General features: G+C 38.1%; 1 protein-coding gene across 1 annotated transcript in view; it reads left to right on the forward strand.

Annotated features, from left to right (window-relative positions):
* The window catches only part of LOC122789622 (serine/threonine-protein phosphatase 2A 56 kDa regulatory subunit delta isoform-like), a 1584804-nt gene extending 1572802 nt beyond the window's left edge, over positions 1–12002 (forward strand). Inside the window, exon 20 of the mRNA XM_044057373.1 lies at positions 11656–12002. Within this exon, the coding sequence (XP_043913308.1) occupies positions 11656–11793 (138 nt within the window). The 3' untranslated portion in view covers positions 11794–12002. The remainder of the gene's footprint in view (positions 1–11655) is intronic.
* The last annotated feature ends 944 nt before the right edge of the window (positions 12003–12946 follow it).

Below are 12946 nucleotides of genomic sequence, written 5' to 3' on the forward strand. Positions count from 1 at the left end.
TACATAACTTCTTTTTTTTTTTTTTTTTTTAAACGCCTTCTACCAGTTTACATGGTAGGCTAGGTTGCTGCTTTTGGCCTCTCTGCTCCTCTTGTTTATTTCTGTTACTCTAAGCTTAGAAGTTAGTCACAACCTGTGCTGTTAGAAATTTCCCTGAAAACCTTCCAGCCAAGACCCACACTAGCATTGTTTCTACTGCTTAGGAGGAGGCACATGATATGAAAAACTGCCTCATGTTAAACTACTTCAACACAGCCAGTCATAGAAGAAAGTGGAAAAAGGAAAAGGTAGAGGCCCACATCTCCTCAGGTAGAACAGTGTCCTGAATGCTAGCCTACACTGCGATCTGCAGTAGTTTTTCTCCAGTGATCCTGGATTAATGTTATAGAAACGTTAAGGAATTTGGAGGTTAGGTATCACTAAAGACCTTCTTTTACAAAGTCTGGTCTTGTGATAACCCCCTTTTCCTCGCATGCTCTCTGTTGTCCTTTATAGGAATCAAGCTTGCACCTGTCTTCAGATGATGAGAGGAGCAAGGGGGGGTGCATCCCAGCATCCATCTTTGGGGATGTATCCAGGGGTCCTATTAAATGTCCCATGCTTGGGCAATTCAGTAACTGGCAGTCCACATAGGGGAAGTCTTTCAGTCCCCCAGAAAAGGCTTAAAGGTTAAACTGTGGTTTAAGGAGTTTACTCTTCTCACTTCTTTCTTGAAGTGTTGTTACCAGCATAAGTTTGGCATACAGTGTCACGTACTGCATTGGACATGTGTGCATATTGTTTGATGACGTCTCTGGAGATTTCTCCTCTGAACATATTTAAGGAAATAGTTTGATACCAGTGCAAGGTTTTTGCACCCCTGTCACAGCCCATTACCAAGTCTGGCATGCACTTTGCCAAGTACAGTCAGACCAATATTCAGCCTCCAGTGTCTACTTGCTATTTATGCATTGCTTCTTATTTTGATTAGGCTGTAATAGGAGGTTTCAGTTCCTGAAATATTTATTTCTGAGACTGACAATAAATGAAACCTGCCCTACTTTTGGTTCCCTTCCAGCTGGTCCATCCTTTGAGAGAAGCTAATGCTGACAAGATGTTTTATTGACTGTTGTGTACCTTTTCTGCCTTCTTCCAAAAATGCTACATTAATTTTGGAGGAGGATGAAAAACCTTGGGTCATTCCCTGTCATCGGACCTCTTGTAAAGGATAGGTTTACTGTGGCCTGGAGCAGATTCTGCTTCATGTGCTCTCAGAGATGCTGATAATTTTGCAAATCCTGTTGGAACGGTATGACATACTTCCTAACATCCCCAGAGCAGATTCTCATGTAATTTCTGCAGTCCTGTATATATCCCAGAGGCTATAGCATCTTTGTTCAAATAACAAGTTCATCATGGAGACCAAAACAGTGCTCTGTGTTTTTTTTTTTCCTGAGATGTTTATTGGTATTCATTAAGTTCTGCCCAGATTGACTATTCCAGCTATTTTCATCGAAGGCCATGGAAGAAAAGCTCAAATTACTAGTTACAAAACAGGTGCATTAATAGTATTAACAAAACAAAAATATAATCAGTAAGAACATGCAAAATTAACACAGTGAATTATACTGAACTTAGGATATTTAAAGTATAGATAATTTTCAAAATCTAATGAATAGCTGACCTCAGTAATTCCTTCTACTGCCCTAACTTGTTAACTTATTATGTTAACATCAATTGTACAGTGTTTTAACAAATATGTACAAGACTGTTGTATGAAGGAGCAAATACCCAAACCTACTTCTGCAAAGATGTTTTACACTAATATCTGCTGAAATGCATTATACAGACTAAATATGTAAAATATTTACAACATGTACAGGGAAAATACAGGTAAAGGTGAAGAGTAGAGGTGAATGGTGACTGTGGTGAAGGAAGGGAGCTATATAGTGTGAGGAGTCAAGTCTCATAAAGATGCTATACAGGAGAGAGATGGGCAAATTAATTTGGGGGGTAAGAATGTAATAAGAGCACTGAAAGTGAAAATGACATTCATGGTCAAGTGGTTTGATGTTCTAAATTATGATGTAATTTATTTGTTGTACATTTTGGTTACCTGGGTAGAGCAATGATCAAATGATGGCCAGTTGCAGGATGAGCCGAGGTTACACTCGCAAAGTAACAACAAAATATTAAAAGTCATCAAAATAGAGAGAGAGATAAAACAATGTATATTCATCAGTACATAAGCACAATAAGCTTATGCATGACATTTTGAAGTGTGATGATTTGAAATTTTAAACTGTAATAATTTGAATTGATAAAAGAAGTGCTACAGGTTAAATAAAGTTTACAGGGTGATGAAACAAAGGTCATAAAGAGAAAGAGCTATAATGGATATAATGGGAATCCTACACCACTTTTAATGCACAAGCCCAGTGATTCCTATGCTGTTAATATGAACATTGTGGAACAGTTGGTTCATTCTCCTACCAGTTCACTAACATGGGGATCCGATGTTCCTCACCCAATGTAATATCTTTGCTCGTCAGATCAGATTATAAGGCAGTATTGAAATAAAAACTTAAATCCAGGCACCCAGTAAAACCAGAAAGCCTTAGGAACTATTCCAATGCTGCTAACCTCAGTACTAAGCAACATCTCGGCTAAATTCCAAGCAGTCCCTAGTAAACAAAATAGCATACACTGACTGACTATTTACAAAATCTCTGTACATCCATATTGATAGCTGTATAGAGTGAGCTATGGTGACTTTTTTAAGAATAAGACAAACTCAAAAGCCACCCTGTTAGAATTACAGTATCAAACCGTTATTCAACAAAAGAAAGAAAATCTTGGCCAAGCATAGGAAGAACAAAGCCTTACCTACTAAAAGCCCTCTGATCAATCTAAATAGGCAGCTAAGAGGGTTAATTAATACTTCAATGGCCAAGTTTGAAAAAAAAAAAAGAGAGAGCTTCTCAGGCAAAGGACAACCACAAAGCTTTCTACAGCTATGTCCATAGCCTCAGCGGAAATGCACAACAGTGTGCAGAACGTATGGTAAATAGCATCACCTACTGATCTGGAGGCCATTGCCAACATTTTGGCTGACTGGTTCAGCTTAACCCCCCCCCCCCCCGTAGTCCAAAGAAATCTCACATAACACAATCCCCCCAACCATTGCTAGGGAACAGGTCATCAAAGCACTTTCCAAGGCCAAAAACACTGCATCAGTGGGCCCTGATAACATTGCAGGATCTTTAATAAATAGCTTGAAACATGACCTCTCTGGTCCACTTAAATCACTTTTCCACTGGAGCCTTCAGTCAGGTTTTGTGCCCAAGGAGTGAAAGATGGCTACAGTCATTCCCCTGCACCAAGGAAGTCCAACCACTGATCCAGGTAACTACAGACCCGTAAGTCTTACTAGCCTCCTATGTAAGGACATGGAAAGAATCATCATGGGCATAATAAATTAACCTGCAGATGCTGGACCCATCACAGCTTGGCTTTGTTAAAGGAAGGTCATGCTTGTGCTGGACCCATCACAGTTAGGCTTTGTTAAAGGAAGGTCATGCCTGTTAAATCTGGTGGACTTTTTTGAGAAGGTCACCAAAGCATTGGATGAAGATAAGACTGTACACACAGCTTAGTTTGACCTGGCCAAGACTTTTACTACAATACCCCTCTCAGGCATTATAGACAAGCTCAGTAATTTAGGTATACACCCTTTTATCATACACTGGATAGCCAACTTGCTCACTGATAAGAACCAGGTAGTCAAAATAGGTAAAGCCATCTCCACCACAAGGCCATTCATTAGTGGAGTTCCCCAGGGCTCAGTACTGAGCCTGCTCCTTTTTTGGCATCTGTTTCTCTGAAATTGAAGCAATTGCTGGAGGTTTATCGCTGACCAAGTTTGCAGATGATTGCAACCTGGAGGTTATCATCAACTCCCCTGCCGATACTAGCCTTCTTCAGGAAGGTCTATCTCTGAATAACAAATGGTGCCAAAGCCATGGTCTTAAACTCAGCGCTAAGAAATGCATAATTGTACCCTTTGGGAAGACCATCATCTCGGCTAATTACCGTGTTGATAATATACCTCTAGTGGTCAGGGATCTGGGTACCACATAGACAAAAGTAGCCTTACCTTTGACCACTACTTGGGCAAAGTGGAGAAGAGATCCTTTTATGTTGCGCAACTTACAAGTAACGGCATGGCATCTAGATCAAAAGAGGTCATTATCCCACTGTATTCTTCCCATATCAGACCAGTCACAGAGTACATTGCTCCGTTTGGTATGTACCTGACCAGGTATATGCTGCAACTAGAGTGACCTCAGAGATTCATTACAAAAAGAATAGAAGGCATAACAAACCTGCCTTATGCAGAGTGCCTTAAATCCCTTTCCCTCTACTCAGTCTCCTATAGATTGCAAGGCATACCTGGCTTGCAAGGCATCTACAAACCCCAAACTTATGAATCTTCTACGTATTCGTAAGTCAGAGTACCAGAAATACAAGGTCTAGGGACCTGAATTTTGTCTGTGACTTAAACAGAACATGCTGGACAGACAGATGTGTCCCAGAAATTGTCCTTCCTATGGAGCAGGCTTCCCATCCATGTGAAGCTGAGTTTATTACCCAGTTTAAGTGCTATCTAGAACAGTGGATGGGGAATAGGAAATGTACACCGGGCCTGGCACCCATGTCCGTTATGGACAGAGGTAGCTTATAAATTCCTGGCCCTCAATGCCCTTTTTGGATACAAGACATCATTATTCTTTTGGGAAAACTTGTCAAGGCTTAGAAAGCCCCCCCCCCGGTTCTTTAGCCTAGTAACAGTCTATGAATCTGTGGTATGCAAATGCTAGATAAGCATACAATTCCCATATCACAATTGTAGCTGCAGTTGATTAGGAAAACAATAAAAACATTTACCAAATAGTTTACTGTGTGATTTTCCTTGACCGTGATTCTGTCAAGTTTGTTTAAAAGTTTGGTGACAGATAACGGGGAACCCCTCTCTCTCTGTATGTGTGTGTGTGCATATATATATATATATATATATATATATATATATAAAAACACACACACACACACATATACACATACATGTGTGTGTATCTAGAGTGATTGCTTTGCCACTGACTGTAAGCACTGTGAAATATACCACTGTAGCATTGAACCTTTTTTCTTTAACTTTGGTGAGAATTTATATCTTATTTTGTTAATATGAGTATTATTTTATTACTTGTGTTGTTGTTTCAATGCATATCTTAAATAGTCGTTGCATCTGTAAATATTTTTCAAGTGTAAACTTAGCTATTTTCCCAATTTTTGCTTAATATTTGTTTAAATCTCTTTTGTTTTAAAGTACTTTGGTAAAGTAGTGTAATAGAAGCTGAGGTAAGTGGCTGGACATTTGCCTGGGAAATGCAGAGACAGAGGTGATATATTGTGGGCTTACCTTTGTGAATAAACAGGTTTCTTTGACTTGTGTATAAACGTTTAATGTTTTGCTTTTAATTTGATTTTATTATAGCTGTGGTGCTGTTCTAGCAGATTTTTATATATTCCTCTTTTTGTAGATGAAGTCATGTGAACTGCTGTATAAATAACTGTGTGGACGCTTCCACTTTAATTTGCTCTGCTTTCTCCCCCTCTGATCTGCAGACTTTAACCCAAAATGCTTTTAATACAGTTGACAACTGGCTCCTTAATCGTCAACTCATATTAAATCCTAACAAAACAAAGCTGCTGCTGTCCTCCCCCACCCGTAGGTCCTCCTTGCCAGCCTTTAATATAAAATCTAACAATGGCACCATTATTTCACCAGATCCATCTACTAAACTTTTAGGTGTAATAGTAGACAATAACCTTGTTTGATATGCGTATTAATCAACCTATTAAAACAGTCAATAAAATACTTGGCTCGCTATAAAAGATTAAACCCTTCCTAACCCCACTAGCCAGGACTGTTATTGCCCGCACACATCTACTGTCCACCCTCCTTTATGCCTCCCCTTTATTCACAAACTTGAGTAAAACTGACCTTAAACTATCAAGCTGTTATAATAGCATTGCTAGATTTGCCACTGGAGCAGCATACAGAACACACTACTGTCATAACGTAAATCAACTAGGGTGGCTTGAATTGCCTAACGTACTTCAGTACAACCAAATAATAGTTGCATATAAGATTCTATACCAACCCGAAAACACTCCCATACTTAAAAACTCATCATCCCCTACAATAACCTCAAGACACTACGGTCATCTAACAGGCTACTAGTACAAATATTCAAAACCAACAGCTCAGCTGGGGACTCTCTGTTTGCCAACTCTGTTGGCAAAACTTGAAACTCTCTTCCTGCTAATCTTACTTCGGTTCCCTCTATAACCAATTCAAAAATAGCCTTAAACAGTACTTTGAAACGCGTTGGCTATGTCCTTGTTCTAACCTGAACTCCTACCTTATAACCATATGTTAAAAGAGGACTTTTACTACACTTAGACTGCATGTTATTGTTAGTCTGTGACCTGCTTATGCTCTAATATGTGAGATGATTATATGTATTTTATATCCTTTTATTGAATGGTAATACTGATATGAATTTGCAAACTGTGCTTGTGCATAAATGAAATAAATTTTCTGTATGTATGTTTGGAGCATTTCTCCCCGGGCCTCTGCTGAAAATGGACATGTATCCAGCCGGACTGTCCCGGTCAACAAATGTAAAATAAATAAATATCTATTAGTCGCCAGGCAGAGTAAGATGTGGATGAGATTGCAGTTCTTGAAGCCTTTAGAAGGACTTCTGTAGCTGTTAGAAGACATCATGTACTATAATAGATGAGAAGAGTTGACTTTGCTTGGACATCATGTACTATAATAGATGAGAAGAGTTGACTTTGCTTGGACATCATGTACTATAATAGATGAGAAGAGTTGACTTTGCTTGGACATCATGTACTATAATAGATGAGAAGAGTTGACTTTGCTTGGACATCATGTACTATAATAGATGAGAAGAGTTGACTTTGCTTGGACATCATGTACTATAATAGATGAGAAGAGTTGACTTTGCTTGGACATCATGTACTATAATAGATGAGAAGAGTTGACTTTGCTTGGACATCATGTACTATAATAGATGAGAAGAGTTGACTTTGCTTGATATTTGATGACTTGTGCAGACTGTGTGTGTTCACACATGCTATTTGAAAATATATTGTATTTTGGCATCATGTGTACACGTGCAGACTGATGATGATTTGCTTCATGAGAGATTTCCAGAATGGCAACTGACTAGAAATATGCACAAGAACCTTACCAGTTTGAAATCTGAGAAATTGATAATTTGAAAAAAAAAAAAATCAGTTATGCTAAAATTCTGTTACCGGCTAGTAATTACACTGCCTGGATGCCAACAAAGAAGAAATTTGTGAACAGTAAGACGAGAATCAGCTATAAAAGGTGCTGCAGCTCTGGGTGGTAAGCACCTTACAGCTCTTCATCAAAAAAAAAAAAGGCAGTTTTATTTGCAACTTTACTACAGGAGATGGATTCCAGTAACTTAGAGGGAAAAAAATCATATGCACTCAGAGGTGAATAAAATAAGTGGACCACATGAAGATTATAAAGTCATGTGACAAAAGGCTGGAATAAATTGAAGAAGCTTTAATTAGTCCTTCATGTTTGCTGATAAAGTTGCAGAAACTAGGCAGTGACATGAAAAACAAGACTTGCTGAACATGAGGCTAACCAAGAAGAATTGCTTCTGAAAGTAGTAGTTAAAAGACAAGAGAAAGGGAGAGAGCGAAACAGAGATTTTTGGCTGTACCTTAGAAAGTGGAAGGAGCGGACTTTATTAATTTTATGAAAGTACAAATAAGTAACTGGACTGGTGTTCCACACCAATATTTGTTAATTGAGAGGGCACATTGTGTGTATGCTCAAAATCTGGCTGTTTGAAAGGAACCAAGATTTATATAAGTAAAGATGCAATCAAACCAGCATGAAGTGCTGCTCCTGATGAAATTGTGGTTGAAAGGGAAGGTATTAAAAATTGGAAATACTGGAGTGTTTGTGGAAAATGATTGTTCACAGTCCGGTTGGCAAATGAGAAGCAAGTTTAGTCTGGAAATCTGGGGATGTCGAGAGGCAGGTGTTAAAGTTGCCTTTTCCAGCTGTCTTCAGAATACTCTTTCCTTGAGGACCAAAGATGTTTTTGGAAGCAGAACAGGCTATGGCAAAAATAAAACACTGCACTATATAACTTATTGCATTATAATGTAACTTATTACTGACCTACTGTCCAGCAAGGGGCCTGTGCTCCAGTAACAAATTCTTATTTACAAATAAGTCAAGTAATGTTGCAGGAGACTTGTTCTACTCCCAATACATTGCTAAACTCTGGAATAGTATCCTCACACAAATAAAACTCTCTGACAATTTCATTAGTTTTAAATTACTGCTTAAACAACTACTTAACCAATCTTGGTCCTGCACACACTCATGTCAAGGTTGAGACTGTGTTCTCACTGTATGATACTCTCCAAATACTCTCCTTAAACAGAGTACGCTCAACCTCTCACTGAAATGACAAAACAATTTTTTTACATAAGTGCTGCCTGTACAATCCACTAGTTGCATGTGGGCTTTCTCTTTAGTAACCTCACCATCCGTAAAATCTTAGAATGTATAAATGTAACTATGGTTTGTGTATAAATGTAAATAGAAATGTAACTACTTGTTTTTAACTGTAACTTAGTATAATGCAATGTAAGCAAATGGAGCTTTTCTCCCTGGGCCTCTGCTGAAAATGGGTATTACTCTGTCAGAATTTCCTGGTAAACAAAGACATATAAATAATAAACATAAGTTTAGTCAATAAAAAGTGAGCCAAAAAGAGGAAAGGGAATCTGCTTCTCAATCTTCTGTCAATAACCCAGGGGCAGGATTAGCATAATAGTTAAGATCTTTAGCTCACAGATGTAAAGTACTTAGGCTTGTAGTAATCTGCAAAGTGAAAGCATAGTATTTACCTGTGAACCTGTAAAAAAGCTCAGATAGAAAATGTTGTCAAGGAAACCTTGTCAGTTGTTCCTAAGAAAAATAGACAGCTAAGTGAAAGAAAGAAGCCCAGCATTGTCAGGAGTACCTCGGAATCAAACCAGAGATTGATGTTGGGACATGATAATCAGCAGTAAGTGGGAAAATAGTATAGCATTAATCCACTAGAGGTTGTGTAGGTATGTGAGTTGTGGTTTTGCAAGACATGGATGAAAGACTGGATGCATGTTGATTGTATTAAACTGGTAGGAGAAATGCAAAGTATAAACTACATTTTGACATTAATGTTTAGAAGGACACTGAAGGAACTGAAAAAGTCAATGTAAATATTTTTTGTTTTAGTAATAGTTGTATATATGTTCCCTGTTGCATGTCCATGTTTTTTGTAAAGTAGTTATGTCTAGTATGTAGTCAGAAGTATTTTAAATGTAAGATGATGGTGAAGTTTTATCAGTGACTGCTGTATATGCTAGCAATGTTAAAGCAAGCAAAGCAGTCTTTGTAATGTGTTCTGGATTTACAGTGTAACAAGGTAAGAAAGACTGCAAAGAATCCTGGAGAAGTTGTGCATTGATAGTATTCTATATAGAATTGAAAGATAATACATTCCTGTTTTTTTTTTTTTTTTGTGGAGGAAGATATCTAGATTAATATACTTAGTTTAAGGTATAGACCATTAAACAAATTAAAAGACTAGAAAATTATGAAAACCATGAAAAAATGTTAGTTCTTTCCTGTATCTGCAAAATAACTAGCTGGGAGTTTTTCACTAACACTTGCTTTTGGCTGCAAAAAAGCAGCCTGTATGTGCAGGGGTGCAGGAAAAATTCCCAGTACAAGCAAACAATGTCCCTCTCAGTTGAAACAGCCATCTCCATCACAGGACATGGGCTTTTACTTCAAATGCCTTGCCTGTACTAGACCACCTTAACATGAGTGATGGAAGTAGTGGAGACTTCTAGGAAACTCCTTGGATGTTTTGCCAAATGTTAAGAGGTTCTGCATTTGGGCTGAGGTATCGTGTGCCACCTCAGACAAGTTTATACGGAATCTACTTTAACCTTGGGCACCTGTATGACTTTGGTTTTAGTTGTTCCAGAGGAAGGGTGCAGATCTGTAGCATCTCTGGACATTACAACTTTGTGGAGGGCATACAGTGGTCCAAGTCTGACTGGGTTAAGTAGACCCTTAAAGGGTACATGTATCATTACTGCATGTTCTACCTGCTTCAGAAGAACTTCTCTCTTCCTTGAGACTTGAACTGTATGATTGACAGACTTGCCTTATTCCCCCATTTGAACTAGATGGTTTTATGTCTTTGAAGTTCATCCCTTGGTAGACACTGTTATTGGTGGCTATTACCACTGTTCACAGGATCTCATAGCTTCAGGCCCTCCTGAATAGGGGAGCATCTTTGACCTCTCATAAGGACTAGGTGTCTCTTAGGACAGCCAGTACATCTTTTTGAATTGATTTCATATTTGTCCTAAACCCAGTCCATGCACCATCCTGCTTTCTTGTGCAAAATTTACAGAAGGAACTGCATATCTTGAACGTATGTGCACTACCAGTTTAGGTTTTACCTAAATAGTACATGATTTCAAGAAAACTTGCAGCTGTTCATCTCTGTTCCTCAGAATGAGAGGCTTGCAGTTGCCATGCAAGTCCTTTTCAAGTGGATTGGTAATTGCTTTGTGTGTTACTGTAGGTAGTGAGCACTGTAAATAATATCAAAAGTCACTTAAGTACGGGCACAGCTGCTTCCAGGTCTTGCGTCAAAAATGTCTCCATTGCTATCATTTGAGCTGCAACTACTTGGTCACTATTTCAAAAATTCAGCAAACACTGTTCCTTGCACCATGATTCAAGGTCTCACATTGTATGCATTAGGAATGTTTCTCATCTTTTGCCTTTAGTTATTCCAAGAGGTTTAATTTGTATTGCTTGGTATTTTACTCTGCAGTTACCCACTGCAGAAGGCTTAAAACATCAGTTATAAATTCACTATACCAGCTGATCCGTGACATAAGCCTTCTTTAGATGATTTTTTTTTTTTTGTTTTGTTTTACCCTCCCACAGTTCTTTGGATATACTTCTTTCTGCAAAAGAATTTTCCTTTAGTTTCAATAAATATGTAAGTATATTCTTAATCTTTCCTTAACTGTCTTAAAAGTGTTTGCTCCCCCAGTGAGGGGGTTCAGACTAAATGCTGCAGTTGTTAACGTGCACTGTCCATATGAGATGCGTCCTACTATGATGTTTGGTAGTAGGAGATTACTGTGCCCCCATCCATGGGGTTGGAGAAGGAAGATAATAGCTGGAAATAGCTAAATGAGAAATCCTGAGAGTCCCCCACTGCAGAAGTTTTCCTCTTGGATTAGCTGTGTTTTTTATGTATCTTTTTCATATTGCTAAGATTGTTGTATGGAAAGATTGATCATCTTGCCGGCACCTGATCTACAAATGAAAAATGTTGTTCTTGTGAACAGCCTGAACAGTGTTTAAGCAAGTAAACATGCTTTTTGAAAATTGCAGCAAAATGATGTTTTTATGTTCTATTTCTGATGTGATCTTTTTTCTGTTAAAACTAGATAAGCAAGGATATCAAAAAGGATAAGATTCTGCTACGTAGGAAATCGGAGCTCCCACAGGATGTCTACACTATCAAAGCACTGGAGTCCCACAAGAGAGCAGAAGAATATCTTACCTCAAACAAGGAGGCACTCTGACATGGTTCCAGCTCTGCAAGAGAAGGTGTACCCTCCGGCTTGCTCCAGCTCTGTTAGAAGTACTGACAAACCCAAAACACATGCACTTCTTATATAAAATGGAGAATGAACTGTCAGTCATTACCTTATGTTCAGTTGTGTACATCCTTTTATGTGTGTGTGTCTATATATATATATATATATATATATATATATATATATATATATATATATATATATATATATATATATTCCCCCCCCCCCCATTTTCTTTTTTCTGCCCTTTCCTTTTTTTTAATCTGTCATGCACTAACTACTGGATAGTAATCTTAAACAACACTAGTATTTGTACCTCTTCAGCTCATTCAGTTTTGTGGCAGATAACCATCTTTAACAATGGCCACAGATAGAATGGAATCTTGTGGTTAGAAGGCATTGCCTGATCTGCCCAACTCTCAGACAGTTTAACAGAAGACAGAAGATAAAGAGTTCTTGACCCATGTAACCTTTTCACCTTTGGGTGACACAGTAACTACAATTAATTTGTTAATTAATTAAGTTGATAAGTTGAGTTTATTTAATTCAGTTAATTGAATTCCAGTGATTCATTGAAATGAATTGGAGTTAAATTAATTAATTAGGTTATATGTACCTATGCAGTCACAGCAGAAGTCTGATCATGTGTTAAACCTACAAGGCAGAATTCCCAATAGAATCAGATATAGGCGTTTTTTCTTGGGAAGTTAGAGATGATCAGATTTTTGCTCAGTTCTCAGTATTTTCCAGTTACGGGTCATTTTCATTAAGACTCCAGTGATTTTAATAAGTGGATTAAATTACTCAGAAAATTCTTGGTTTCTTTTGCCAGGTTAAGGGGTGTATCCTGATTAGTTTTGCAGTGTTCATTCTTCACTTATCTATTTAACCCAGTTTTAAGTCAGAGTCAAAGGGGTACTATCCCATCCCAGGACATGCACGCTACTCATGCATAGTACATCCAGCTATGGTCAGTTTAGAGGATTGCCAGTTCATTTACAGAAACATCCTTAGGTTGTGGAAGAATATTGGTGCACCCAGTGAAAACCCACATATTTTGAGGGAAAATATGCAGACTGTGCAGAGAAGGTACCCCAGCCAAGAACTGGAGAGCCAAGCATTATGAAGCAGTAATGCT

Source organism: Protopterus annectens, chromosome 1.part0, assembly GCF_019279795.1.
Source record: "Protopterus annectens isolate FY-2018-M chromosome 1.part0, PAN1.0, whole genome shotgun sequence".
Classification (NCBI taxonomy): Eukaryota; Metazoa; Chordata; order Ceratodontiformes; family Protopteridae; genus Protopterus; species Protopterus annectens.